Below are 15,074 nucleotides of genomic sequence, written 5' to 3' on the forward strand. Positions count from 1 at the left end.
TCCATTACTTCGTCAGTGAAGCAAAGAGGGTGTGCGGCGCCTCTATATCGGGTCGCGTCGTGACGTAGCTCCGATGGAGTCCGTCTGCGGTGTTTGGCCCGTGCATGACTGGGCTTGTCGCGTCCAAATAGATAGTCGTCGACACTTGTCGAGGTACACCCTTGCGATCCATAGATTGATTCGGTATGCCCTGCTTTGTTGTTCAGGTCCTGCCGGAGGTCATATGTGTGACCACGAGCTATTTTATCTTTGCCTTTATAATGAGGCGGGGCGGGTTGGTGTTCGGCTTTAGTTGCTGCTTTATCCCGACCACGTGGTAGTCGGTCAACCCCATTGCGTGATGATGGTATGGGCTCCAGCGCCTCATCGTCGAACTATGGTAGCAATTTGCGCTTCGGGTAACTTTTGGCTGGGCGCTTAAGACCGTATTCTTCGGCTGCCAGGATATCAGTCCATCTATCATTTAGTAGATCTTGATCAGCTTGAAGTTGCTGCTGCTTCTTTTTCAGGCTTCTTGCAGTGGCTATTAGCTGGCGCTTGAAGCGCTCCTGCTCGAGAGGTTCTTCAGGCACGATGAAATCCTCGTTGCCGAGGCTCACCTCATCCTTGGAGAGCGGAAGATAATTACTGTTCTCCGAGTCTTCGTTTATGGCCTGTTCGTCGGGGCTAACTTGCCCATCTTCCCGTTCTTCTTGTTCGGAAGTTGCTTCAACAGGGTCTTCATTATCGTCGGCACCGTCAGGAGTATTATCTTCTCCCGTGCCGGTATTGCTATCTTGTGCATGACATGACTTAGAGCGGCGCCGCTGACGTCGGCGCTTAGGCTGTGTCCCAGGAGGTTTATCCTCGACTGGATCTTTTTTGTCATCGTCGTTAGATTCTTTATGCGTATCCATGATGTATACGTCGTACGAAGAAGTGGCCATCCAGCGTCCGGTAAACGACGGGTTTTGGCCATCCTCCTCCTCTGCATCGTCGTCCATACCGTCGATGTCTTCGGAGCCGTAATCGAGCATGTTTGTTAAGTCTTCGACAATGGCTATAAAGTGGGTGGCAGGTGGGGAGCGAAATTTCCCGTCGTCAACTTCTAGTTCGAACCGGATATAGTTCGACTGTGAATCCCACGCTAAGGATAGATTTTTAGTTGAGTTCAGCACATCGCCCAAAGGTGAGTGCCGGAAGATGTCCGCGGTGTTGAATTCGGTGGTTGATGACCGATCATGCTCGACATGCGCGGACGCACGTAGTTCGGAACTTATAACCGAAAATGAGTTTGGGGTTTCGGTGACACGGGCATTACTAGAAGTTAGGTCTGTGTGCGGCTCCAACGTCGTGGAGTCTGCAATTTCCGTGGCGGGGTTGAGCTTCCTGTCCTCGGATGGCACGACCTGCTCCAGATCTAAGGCCAGAGCGGTTACAGGTGCAATTTCCTGGGTATGGCCCGATGACAGATCTAAGTCATGTTCATCGAGGTGACGGGGAGCTACTGCCGTGGTCTCGAATCCATCGAAGATCAAGTCTCTGCGGATATCCACGACGTAGTTCAAGCTCCCGAATCTGACCTGATGACCCGGGGCATAGCTATCGATCTGCTCCAGATGGCCAAGCGAATTGGCCCATAGTGCGAAGCCGCCGAACACGAAGATCTGTTCGGGGAGGAAGACTTTCCCTTGGACATCATTGTTGTAGATGATTGAAGGAGCCATCAAACCTTTTGAGGACAACACAGATGAACTCTCAATGAAAGCACCAATGTCGGTGTCAAAATCGGTGGATCTCGGGTAGGGGTCCCAAACTGTGCGTCTAAGGTCGATGGTAACATGAGACAGGGGACACAATGTTTATCAAGGTTCGGACCCTCTCTATGGGGGTAATACCCTACTTCCTTCTTGATTGATCTTGATGAATATGAGTATTACAAGAGTTGATCTACCACGAGATCGTAATGGCCAAACCCTCAAAGTCTAGCATGTATGACTATGATTATGATTGTCTCTCTAATCCGGACTAAGCCCTCCGGTTTATATAGACACCGGAGGGGACTAGGGTTGTACAAGGTCGGTTACAGAGAAAGGAATCTTCATATTGGGTAGCCAAGGAGAGTCCCATCCGGACGCAGGAGAGAGTCTTCGGTCTTATTTCTTCACAGCCCATTAGTCCGGCCCACGTCCAGTAGGCCGGACGCCCGAGGACCCCTTAGTCCAGGACTCCCTTAGAGCCACCAGCCGGTCCATGGCAACACTGACGGCAAGCTGTGATGAGAAGTGGTTGAGGAAAGTGTGTGGCATGGGCCTACCCAGCTCATGCTCGAGCGCCTTGATCACAGCGCGACAAACAGGTCATCACCTGGGCGTGACGGACAAGTTTGTGCAGGATGTGTGATCTGGTGCCATATGCCCTTTGCTACCTGTTCTTGTGAGCTTTGATTGCCTGATTTATACATGTGTGTTTGTTTTCCTTTTCCCAGGTCCTGGCTTCCCCGGTACACCATTCTGGACAGCTCACCAAATAGAATTCTGGAGTTGATACAATCTCAGAGATATGATTTCTCAGTTTGAGAGAGATGGTAGAGGAACAGAGAGAGTATGTGAGGTTTACAGGTAAATGATCATCAATGCCTCTTCCTAACACACACGGCACCCTTTACATGGGCAGTGCCCCAGCAGCTGGACACAGCTAGATGGCGCTCTCACCGGGCTTTGGGCTTGATCCTGGACTTGGGTCACGGATATGGGCCGAGCCCTGGCTATAACATTGCCCTCTGCCTGACCCCAAGCAGGTGCAGCCAGAAACTGTTGTTGAAGATCAGCTTTGTTCTCCCATGTGTTCCAGGAGGAGGGAAGTGTTGTCCACTGGATGCCCACCAACTCCACAGAATTATTGCCTGCAACAACCCTTTTAGAATCTGATCAGATGCACAATGGTTCGATACCTGAGGTGAGTTAAGTGCAAACTTCAGGTAGGTCATGTCGTGGCACTGTCTGAGTCGGCAGAGCTTTCTCTCGAAACAGGCTTTTGCCCCGTTTTATATATAAAACAACAACACCGAACAGTACACGACCAAACGATACAATGTGGAGAGAAGACTCTCTTACAAAGTGGATCAAAAGATACAACAAGAAGTTTAGAGCTAGCCTAATACCTCGCCTAGGACCAGCCGATGACACCAAAACTCCACGGCAACACCCCCAGGAGGGTGACGACACAAAGTGTCGCTGCTGCCGTGTCTGAGAGCAGACAAGGTTTTTCACCCGGAGCCCTAGCACATGAGCGAGACCCATGACTACGCCTTCAAGAAGGAAACGACACCCACAAGCGCCGCCGTCGCCGGTGCCAAGTGCGAAGCTTTCGCTCGGGAACTTGCCAATACCACCAGGAAGCGCCGCTGCCACCCCCATAGCAAGAGTTAGGCCAACCCCGTCAAATCCGGGCACGAACAAAGCATGCCAGAGGCCAGCAGAGCTTTCTCATGCACAACCCAGTGAATCTTGCTTGTAGATGGAAGGTCCAATGATAACTGCTCCCACCCGCTGCAAAATTGTACAAGGGCCAAAATATTTATACCCTTGATTGGATCTTCTGGCCGCAGTGGCTTGCACATACGGTTGCAATTTTAAGAAAACTCGATCACCAACGGAGAAGGTTCTTTCCATCCTGCTCTCGGCTCCGTGGTCCCGCATCTTTGGACTCCTCACTAGTAAGAATTGAATTGAACTTATAAAGGATGAGCGGGTTGGTAGTCACAACCGCGGCATCCACGTCGACTGTGAATAGTCCTACGACTCACGCGGTAGTGAACGAAAAAGCGGCAACGAAAGAAAAAGAAATGACCCCACATCCTCCCACGCCCCCTCCTCCTCCTCTCATGAGTCACGCCCGACCCCCTCCTCCTCCTCCTCTCCTCCTCCTCCCGTCCTTCCTCAAAACCCTAGCGGCCGCCCCCCTCCTCCTCCCACCTCAGTCACCGCCGCTGCCTCCTCCTCCTCCTCCCACCTCAGTCGCCTCCTAGGAGAGCTCGACACGATGGGGTGGCCGTGGAGCGCGCCCCGTCCGGAGAGACAAGGCGGCTCCCGAGCAGGGCATCCGACAGCGTTGGCTTCTCCTCCCCTATGCCATCGCTGCCCACCCCTCCTCATCTCGTGCGGGCACGGAGGTGAGCTTCTCCGACGGCGGCGGCGACCTGCAGTCAAAGGGCGACGGCGACGGCGCTCGATTTGATCTACAGGAGAGAGAGAAGATGAGAGGGAGAGAGAGAAGGAAGGAGAGGAGGTAGAAATAGAGAGGAAAGAGGAGAGGGATGTGCGCCAGCCGACGGGAGAGGGTCACCGGAAGGAACAACTGGTCATCGTTCACACCGCGCTAGGCCAGAGATGGCTCTGTACTGCCCACACGTCTGCAGGTTCCTTCTTCCTTCCTGCTCCTCTCCTCTTTTGATTAGCTGTAACTGCATGTTTGGGTCAGTGCTATGCCTGCTGTCGCTGGGCAGTACTTTCGGCAAGTCAACCTTCCAATTTAGTACACATCTGCACAAGGAGAAGAGCCCCTGTTAGCTTTTCTTTTTGCAGATTAGCCCAATAATCTACATCAGTCGATTTGAGGGTATGCTGAATGTGATATTTAATGAATATGGTCATTCTGTTGTTCAGAGTACACAAGTGGTTGCCCTTGAAGTCTCCTCCTTGCCCCGCTTATTCATTAAGGTAAGATTTTGATTTTCTCAATTTGTCGCTTCAGTTCCACATTAACCATGAATTGTTGTGTGTAAATACTCATATCCCGTTAAGTTCATGTGTATAAATCAAGTGGGTTGAAGTGTACTGTGAATTTCCTGAAAAAGTTTACTTGAGATATTATATGCATGGTGTGGATTGTTGAGTTTGCTTGGTTAATGCCATGCCTGTGCAGATCAACAGGGGGGAGGTCCAGGGTGAGACCTTCAAGAGGGATTTGATGTTGCTATTATTTCAGTTTGCAGATAGAGGATGTGATTCCAGCAAGACACTGACGATGGCGATGACAAGTGAGATTTATGTTAAGGAGTATTAGCATATGCTCATAGGATCACTAGAAGCATATAAAGGTATCCACAATGATGGTTGCTTTCTTATCGACAAAGAATTGAATTATAATTATAGACGGTAAGAGTAGTACCTTTATAATCATAGCTGTATGCAATGATCCATCATGTATTTCTGTTTAAAACCGCAACCCGTAATTGTTTGATGTCGTGAAATGTCTATATAAATATATATATATATATTGTTTACATTCTTAAGTTAGCCTCCAGACTATGTACATTGTCATGGTAACCTTGGTAGGTTATAATATGCAGATCGATAATCCCGATTCAGTTTGAGCTTTCCATGTGTCTTTTTAGCCGAATATTAGGATCACAACTTAACTTAAATTAGCAGTATAGTGTCAATGGGCGTCATCTGAAGCTAATAAGATGTTGTTACTGAAGAACAGCCCCTTGCTACTTACTTGCACAGTACGTGAAAAACACCCTAAATAGATTAAAGAAATCATACTTGACTGTGATTGCATTTGGTTGACGCTTACGTGTATTTCTCATCGGTAGATCAAGGGGGTAATCTTCTACATTTCAGGTCCAAGCTTTCAATGCATTTTTCTATCTTTTTTTCATATCCCAATCATCATCTGCAAGGCCGAAGCATGCATGTCTATATGGTTTTGTGGCACTGATTTCGTTCCATGCCAGTTTATTTCTAGCAGTTGGTCTGCTTCTTCATAGAGATTTTATCAGTATACTAAATTAAATAAGAAACTGAATGTGTACTGCTTTCACCTTCAGTTTGAACATGATTGTCCTATTTGTGACATAGGTGAAAATTAGCAAGCAAGCTACAGTCGGTGCATGGATGACCAAGTTTACTTGTTACTTTATGAAGATGATGATTCCTAAATAGAATTACGAGCTATGTCCTGCATGTTGACCGTGCTTCAAGGTACAGTTGTTCATGCCTTATAAAATTGTAATGCTTTTTATTGGTTGTGCATCCTAGGACCAAAAGCTTGATTCATAGATAGCCGAAGAACTAAGGAATTTTACTCTCTGTCGTTGCAGGGTAGAAGAGAATGGGAGGAGGGGACGCGCGCTCCATATTTTGTTATGCACACCTTCCTAAACTATACTTTTCTTCTTAACATATGTTCATTGTCCAGCAGAAGCTGTAGATTTCAGCGTACAATAATTTCCAAAATGGTAGAAGGTAGGAACCATGTTACATGATCCTTTTGTGTTCTCTTGATTTAAATTAACATGTACCTGTTAAACTTGGTGATGATTTTCGAGGTGTATTTATAAATTATCTGCCAAGGTTATTCCTTCAGGCAATTTTTTTCTGAAGCCTAGGCATATTGGTTGTTTGGTTGGCTCTCTTTACTAGCAGGAAGATAACTACTACGTGTTGCTTAGTTGTGTTGCTTAGTTATTAGCGGATTGACTGTATGAATTATCTTATGTTCACCCAGAGTTATAGGTTTCTAAATACTAGGCTCTTGGGACTTAATTCTAATGGTTAGTTTTTTTGGATTCATGTATTCCGGTGCTAAAGCCTAGGTAAAGCTGCTTCACAATAGTATTTAAAGCTTATATTGATAACTCCATCAGAGTTCAAGCATTAGGCTCTCTGCTATGTGTATTGCAAAGTGTTCTATATAATGCTTTGATGTTCCTTTGTCACTGTTTGATGTTCTACCTTGGGTGGCCTCTGTCTTGGTTTACAGCTCCATATGGCTACTTATGTATACCTATGTAGATTTTGTTCGAACTGTACTCAAATCGTGCAGATGTTTCTATATTCTTGCCTTCCTCTTTTTAACTCATGAGATTGTTAGATAGTTGAATATCATTGGTCTCTGTCGGCATTCTATTTTCGCAGTTTGAAATGAGTATTGGTCCATTGATATTAAACTTCACGATAGGTAGTGGCATCTTCAGGAAAAAGTAGTGGCAAATATGCTGGAGATTTCTTTTCTGCTACAGGAATGACACTATTGCCCAAATCCTCAAACATATTTTTTTAGTAACTGAGAGGATTATTCACCTTTGCTGTTGTAGGCATTCAAGACCTGGCAGGGCTGGGTCAACCGGCCCTTTTTGTTCAAGACCCGGCTCTGATGAGCCTTGACAGTTGTGCTACCGGCTGGGCATCGTCATCCTGAGCCATGTCCGGAACCAGACCAGTAGGGGCACCCTAAGCGAGCACTCAAGGCATGCTGTCAAGTTGGACGAGTGCAACCAGGCCAGCTGTTGTGTGTGTCCACGGTTACATTTTTGTATTGTTGGTTAAAGACAATGTTTTTCTTCTTGAATTATGAAACCTCGAACAACAGTAGGATATAATCGTTTTGTTCATTTTGCAATCAAAGCTTCCATCGAATAATATTTTAGAATTGTGCTCCATCTTATTCATAAACTGTGGCTATTTTGTAGATTCATACATGATACGGCTTTGTGTGCATTGAAATAGCAACAAGTTGGCCTCTCGGTCTCATTTCTGTATACATTTGACTCATACACGCAGCCAGCATGTCCATGTGATCTGGATGAATTTCTCTATCCTGTTTTATGTTGTGATGTCTTTGATTTTTGTCTCTTCCAGATTTACATATAGATGCCTCGGTGAATACTCAAGAATTTTGTGTTCTTTTCTATTGACGGCCTTTAGGTATTTTATTTTTATTTTTATAATGATTCTGAAACGAGGTCACTCCCTACTAATCTTGCTCTCCAGGCCTGGTGGCGGGATGCTTGGTCAAGAATGCAGGGTGAGTAAAACAAAATGCTTTTATCTCTCTGGTCATCTAGAGCATATGGAGGGAGCAAGATAGCGGGCTTTGACAGTGTCTTCACACCGCACCAGAGGGGGTGCCACTGAGGGCTTTCTCATGGAACATGGTGCAATGTGGTTTTATGCACGCCTATGAGCAGGCTACCCTGCATGATGGTCTTCTACTGCTTTCCCAGGCATATTACTTCCCTGTGAGATGCTTCCAAGAGCTCTATTTGGCTCCATTGTATTTTTCTTCTTTTTTGATTGCTTTTCCTTCTCTGTTTCTTTTTTATATGCAAGGCCATAATTTTTTACCATGCATCCTTGCTCACACAGAAAATTACTTCAAAATACACATGCTTCTAAAAATGCACATCCTTTTCAAAACTATGTATATCTTATTATCAAAGATTATAAGGCAGAATGTGTTTGCCCATGACTAAAACAAGTAATACATTGTACTTTTTTCAAAGCACACGTGGAATTAGCGGGCTCCTTCAGGTATTTCAAGGGAAAAACAAAATCTGTTTAACTAATTTTCTATATTGCTTATTTATGCATTTGTGACCATAGCTTTCCACTTTAGCTCATAAACTGGATGGCAAAATAGAGTTTGCCCATTTCATATCTATGTTGTCTTATTAGTCAAAAAGATTTTGTTTAATAGCTGATGCTTAATATGTTTTATCGACTGTTGAATGCTCAACTTTAGCTCATAAACTTGATGGCAAATGCTAATTCTGATGGGGCTTTTCACACTTATTGTTTTATTGTTGTCTAGACAGCTAATGGCATGCTTCTTTCTTGCTAATTGTCAATTCTTTTGTACAGGGTCCCTCAGCTACTTATGCTTTGGTAGACAATGAGAGTATGTAGATAGCATGTATGGTTTTTACATTGTTTTGCGCAGGTTGAGATGCATCACATGATGTTTTCCTTTTACGTTTATGAGTATTACATAGTCCTTTGTTTTTCCACAAGGGGCAGTAGTTGTGCCATTTGATTCGAAGGACAAAGAGTTGATCACAAAGGCGTAGCATTCAGGATATATACACAAAAGAGTATAGAACCAAATTATATGATGTAATTGACCACTTTCTATTAACTTCTCTTGTATACAATGTTCACGAGTTCATGTATTAAGTACATTTTATTGTGTCACTTGTGTTTACTCTTTTTTTAATGCAAGTTTATAGCTACTCAGAGTTCCTAATTGTAGACTCAACTATCTTGACCTATTGATGATCTAATTTGTGGCTACATCAAGGTCCTACGAAGTCTTCGCCTTTAGCTCCACCTTTCACATCTCTGTGTTTCTCTTTGAGCTTCATTTAAAAAACCAGCAGAAAGCCAAACAAGCACAAGCTAGACTAACCTCAATGCTTGTGTGAACCAGAATGATCGCCATCTCAAAAGCTGGGAGTCTAAGACCAGGGAAAACATTACCCCTTGCAAAACAAATCTAGAAAAGAAAACTGGGGCGCGTGATTGATATTCAGTTGTCCTTGTTGTTCTAGCTGCTAGTCTCCTTTTAAGTTTTAACCCTAATAAGATTTTGTGATGGATTTCTACGTGCTGCTCTGCATGCTGCGAGTAATTGTGGCTTGTAGTGCTTGCATCTTACATTCATCTTTTAGTTACTCACCCACCGCAAAATGCCCCATGCCTCAACTACAAAGTGTTTATTGTTGAAATTAAAGCTATTAGAACATCACGGGTACATACTACAATGTGCTGAACTGTGTTATATGGAATGCTGAGATGACACAGTTTTTGACAGAATGTCTTACATAGTTACATACTTTGACATCTCCACGTAATGAAATCACTCTTCACCCTATAATATTTAATTTCTACCTAATTGTGACTCGCACCTAGAGGAGAAGCATATTAGTTGAGCGTTGCTAAACCTGAGTAGCAGCCTAATATGAGCCAAATTTCCATAAGCTACTATGTGAACCCAAATAGGACTAGCTAAAATACCTTGATAAGACTAACTGATCATACAGCACGCCTACACCAAAGAAAGCATTGAAGGCAATCACAAAGGCCACCTTGCAGTCAGTTGGTTTTCTTGACAGAATGATGGCTTGATGTGCTTCTGCTGAATCGCATTTGTGAGTGAGGACAGAGCCACACAGCTTTGGGTTCCCATCAAAACTAGAATTCTGAAACGTATCAAATTGGCCTCCAGATGGAATAGACCCTTCCAGGTTATTGTTTGAAATGTTGAATGCTGAAAGGAAGTGCAGGGTATTCAGTGCAACTGGGATAGCACCTGTGAGGTTGTTACTGGACAAGTCTAGCATCTGCAAGTTTGTGAGGTTGCAACTCGATTGTGGGATGTGTCCTGTCAAGTGGTTGAAGCTTAAGTCGAGTGAAAGGCAGGATTTCAACTGACCGATCTCCATGGGGATCTCACCGGTGAGTTTATTGTTGCTTAGATCAAGAACTTTACGCAAAGCCATGGGAACCCGGTATTGAAGTGATGGAGCTGCATAAATAGGTAGCTCGAAGACCCTTGGGTCCAAATGGGCTTCATTCTTCTCTGACTTCAGCATTGGCATATCCATCAGTGCTGTTGGAATTTCCCCTGTGAGGTTATTGTTCGATATGTCTAGATAGAACAGGTCGCTTAGTGTTTGGATCCAGGCTGGTACTGATCCGCTGAGTTGATTTTCAGATAAGATTAGCACCTCTAGTTTTTGAAGATTTGATATCCAAAGAGGTATTCCTCCAAATGATTTACAACTTCCGATGTCCAAAACGTGAAGATTCTCGAAACCATCAATTGTGTTGTCATCTGGCATGAGCTCTCCCTTGAAGTTACTGCCGATAAGTAGAGTGGTAAGGTTCCTGCAGCTCTAAAGGATGTGAAGTGCATTTGCAATATTTATGAAGGAGTTTGTGGTAAGTGATAGGAAGGTGAGGTACTTCAGATCAATTAATCTTGGTGAAAGTTGCCCTGTTAATTTGTTGGTAGATACCCGCAGTGCAGTCAGATTGCTGCAAGAGTATATGCTTTCTGGAACTGTGCCGGTGAAGCTGTTGAAGTAAACATCTAATGTCTTTAGATTTGGCAGGTTGGAGAAATTGACCTTGGCGAGCTGTCCACTGAAATTGTTTTTCTTGAGATCAATTGCTACGAGATTCGTGTAGTTGCTTAGAGCTGATGGCAACTCCCCTGAGAATTTGTTGTTGTCCAAATGGAACTCCTCCAACTTCTTGAGCTGGCCTATCGAATCTGGAATCTTTCCACCGAATCTGTTCCCTCCAAGATCAAGAGTTACAAGATTTTTGAGGTTGGTTATGCGTGTACTATCAATAGCTCCATGTAAATCATTGTTACGAAAAGACAGGTGCTCTAGTGTGGCAGTATTGAAGAGTTCATCTGGAAGTGTTCCACTGAGATTGTTGTAGCCGGCCCTGAGCTCTCTCAGCTTGGAGCAATTACCAAGTTTCTGCGGGATGTTGCCACTGAATTTTTTGAAACACAGATTTAGCACAGCGAGGGATGGTGAACTGCTACAGAAATGAGTTGGTATCTGCCCTGTAAAGCTGTTATTACTTGCGTTGAGTGCTATCAGATTCTCCATTGCTTTCCATGTGGTGGATGGAAACTGTCCTGCAAATAGGTTGCTTGAGATGTTCAGTACCTGTAGGGGTTGAGCAGGGGTTGAAGATGGCAACTCGTGGAGTGTTCCATTAAGCTGGTTAAAGCTGACATCAAGGACGGTGATGCTGCTGGACGACACCAATTCCAGCGGCAGACCACCAGACAGCGAGTTGTGAGAGAGGTTAAGATACTGCAGCCTGGTGAGGTTTCCAAGGCACTCCAAGATGTGCCCCTCTAGGCCTTTTGAAGCAAGCATGACTTTGGCAACCATCCTATCTTGCCTGCAGGTGATCCCTTCCCACTTGCAGCAATTCGTGTTGTTCCACCATGAGGCGGCAAGACCACCGTTCCATGAGAGCTCGGTGAGGAACTGGAGAAGGGAGGTCTTCTCCTGCTCCGTGTAGGAACTTGCGGGAGAGGCCAAGGAGATCAGCAGCACAAGAGTGAGGCCAAGGGAAGGTATGTACAATTTGTTGTTGTGTGTCTTGTTTGAAAATTGAAGGGGCTGCATGGTTTCTGATGAAACTAGCATAGAAGCCAGATCCTCAAGTTATGCACTGGCTATGTAAGGCATCAATGGTCTTATGGAGAAATAGCACGAGACAAACAAAAAAGCAGCTCTTGCTCCCATTATATGTATTTGCCTCTTGTGGCCGTGGTTGTTACGAAGGAGTTTGGGTTAAGGATTCCGTTGTTGTTGTTTTCGATTAGCTGTCTTGGCGTCTCCGCTGGTTCGTTATTACTGACTACTTACCTTGGACTGGGATTTGTGGTTTCCATGGAACCGATCTGGGTGGGACTCGGTATCGCGTGAGGACCGAGGAATAGTAGTGACAGGCTGATTGGCGATTTGTGTGATGCTTATGTGGACAGTGGACATGGTCTGTCGAACGGTATCCGGTTGTGATTCGTGGATTGAAGGTTTAGTTGAATAGTTTTGTTTCGACGATCTTTACTGTATGTGTAGTGCACTTTCTACTCCTTTGTAGTCTCTCTGCATGGAATACACCACCACCTTGACGAATCTTGTTTACTTGACATGTCACTAAACCTGAATTAAATTCAACTCTGAACAAAATTGCCATAATAAATTGGCAAAGTCGAGTAGGGCTAGCCTACAAACCTTAAAAAACAAACAACAACAAAGCCTTTAGTCCCAAACAAGTTGGGGTAGGCTAGAGGTGAAACCCATAAGATCTTGCAACCAACTCATGGCTCTGGTACATGGATAGCAAGCCTAGCCTACAAACCTTGATAAGATGAAATAGTGAGACCAACGTACTAGCACCCCAGACACATTATTAAAAAGAGATACACTAGTTTGGCCACTGCGCTTCCACTACTGGGCTATCGCCTAGTTCTAAGAAAAAACCTTGATAAAAATATCTGATCATACAACACACCTACACCAAAGAACACACTAAAGGCAATCGCAAAAACTTCTTTTGTAAGAATGGTAGCTTGAGGTACTTTTGCTGAACTACAGTTGCGATGGAGGATAGTACCACAAAGCTTTGTGTTCCCATCGAAGATAGAATTTGGAAATGTGTCGAACTAGCCTCCAGATGGAATAGGACCTTCCAGATTGTTGCTAGAGACTTTGGAAGCTGAAAGGGAGTGCAGTCCGTTCAATGCAGCTGGGATTGCACCTGTGAGATGGTTGCTTAACAAGTCTAGCACCTCGAGGTCTGTTAGACCACATATTGATTCTGGGATCTGCCATGTTAGATCGTTGAAGCTCAGATTGACTGAAAAGACGGCTTTCAACTAACCAATCTCCATGGGGATCTCACCAGTTAACATATTATTGCTTAGATCCAGAGCTTTATATAAATCAATTGGTATGCGGTATTGAAGTGATAGAGTTGCATCAGCTGGTAGTTCGGAGACCTTCATGTCCATTAATGCTGTTGGAATTTTTCCTGTGATGCTGTTGGAAGATATGTCTAGATAGAAGAGATTGCTAAGGGCATTGATCCAGGCTGGTATTGATCCAGTGAGGTTATTGTCAGATAAGATTAACATCACTAAATTTTCTAGCTTCGATAACCAAAGAGGTATTTCTCCAAACAACTGGCAACCTCCGATGCCCAAAACCTGAAGATTCTCAAAACCATCAATTTTTTCATCCTCTGGCATGAGCTCACCCCTGAAGTTGTGCCCAATTAGCAGGGTGTTAAGGTTCCTGCACTGCTTAAGAATGTGAAGTGTGTTTGTGATGTTTGTAATATTGTTGTTGGCAATCGAGAAAAAGGAGAGATACTTCAGATTTCCTATTCTTGACGAGAGCTCTCCATGGAAATGGTTGACTGATAGCTGCAGCGTGATCAAATTGCTGCATGAATAGATGCTCTCTGGAATTGTGCCAGTGAAGTTGTTGATGTGAAGATCTAAAATTCTTAGATTTGACAGGGTGGAGAAGTTGACCTTCATAAGTTCTCCATTGAAGTAGTTGTTCTTGAGGTCAATTGTTATGAGTTTTGTGCAGCTCCCCAGACCTGATGGCAGCTCCCCAGACATTATGTTGTTGTTCAGATGGAGCTTCTCTAGTCTCTTGAGCTGACCAATAGAATCAGGTATTGTGCCACTGAAACTGTTCCCTCCGAAATCAAGGGTTATGAGTTTTGTGCAGCTGCCCAGACCTGATGGAAGCTCCCCAGACATTATGTTGTTGTTCAAATGGAGCTTCTCCAGTCTCTTGAGCTGACCAATAGAATCAGGAATTGTGCCACTGAAACTGTTCCCTCCCAAATCAAGGGTTATGAGGTTTCTGAGCTTCATTATGCGTGAACCATAAAGTACTCCATGTAAGATATTCTTAGGGAAAGATAGATATTCTAACGAAGTAGCATTGAAGAGTTCATCTGGGAATGTCCCACTGAGGCGGTTGTGGCCAGCACTGAGTATTTTGAGCTTCGAACAACTACCAAATTCAACGGGGATGCTGCCAGTGAATCTGTTGTAACATAGTTCAAGCACCACAAAGGATGGTGAGCTGTTACAGAAACTAGCATACCCGCGCGGCGGCATGCCGCGCCTGTTGAAACATAATATGAAAGTTCTTTATGTTGAGATGGAAAAGTTTATGTGCTAATTTTGAATAAAACAATCATGATTTCCAAAAAGATGCTCGGTAATTCAAAATTTGTTCATGAATTTGGCAAAAAATGTTCACAAATTTAAAAAATGTTCATGATTTCAAAAAAAAGTTTGTGAAATTGAAAAATGTTCACAAAATAAGTACATCATGACTACAGAAAAATGCTCTGGAATTCAAAAACTGTTCATGAATTTGTAAAAAATGTTCAAAAAATTTAAAAAATTCAATCAAATGTTCGCTAATTCGAAAAATGTTCATGAATTTGGAAAAAATGTTCACGATTAAAAAAAATGTTCACGAATTTGGAAAAATGCTCATGATTCAAAAAATTGTTCGCTAATTCTAAAAACATTCATGAATTTGAAAAACAATGTTCATGATTTTGAAAAAGTAGTCTTTAATTTTAAAATGTTCATTATTTCAAAAAAAAATGTTCATTATTTGAAAAACATGTTCATGACTTAAGGGAATGTTCACAAATTTCTAAAAAAAACTGTTCATGGTTTAAAAAAATGTTCGTGAGTTTTTAAAAAATGTTCAGAGTTTCAAAAAAATGTTC

General features: G+C 43.7%; 1 protein-coding gene and 1 pseudogene across 1 annotated transcript in view; both read right to left on the reverse strand.

The window, feature by feature from the left end:
• LOC125516606 (receptor-like protein 3) overlaps nucleotides 1-11,947 on the reverse strand; it is a 93,037-nt gene extending 81,090 nt beyond the window's left edge. Inside the window, 1 exon segment of the mRNA XM_048681986.1 lies at nucleotides 10,494-11,947. Coding sequence (XP_048537943.1) covers nucleotides 10,494-11,947 — 1,454 coding nt within the window.
• Nucleotides 11,948-12,762: 815 nt separating this feature from the next.
• Nucleotides 12,763-14,445, reverse strand: LOC125516607 (annotated as a pseudogene).
• Between the last annotated feature and the right edge of the window lie 629 nt (nucleotides 14,446-15,074).

This window comes from Triticum urartu, chromosome 6 (assembly GCF_003073215.2).
Source record: "Triticum urartu cultivar G1812 chromosome 6, Tu2.1, whole genome shotgun sequence".
NCBI classification, from domain to species: Eukaryota; Viridiplantae; Streptophyta; class Magnoliopsida; order Poales; family Poaceae; genus Triticum; species Triticum urartu.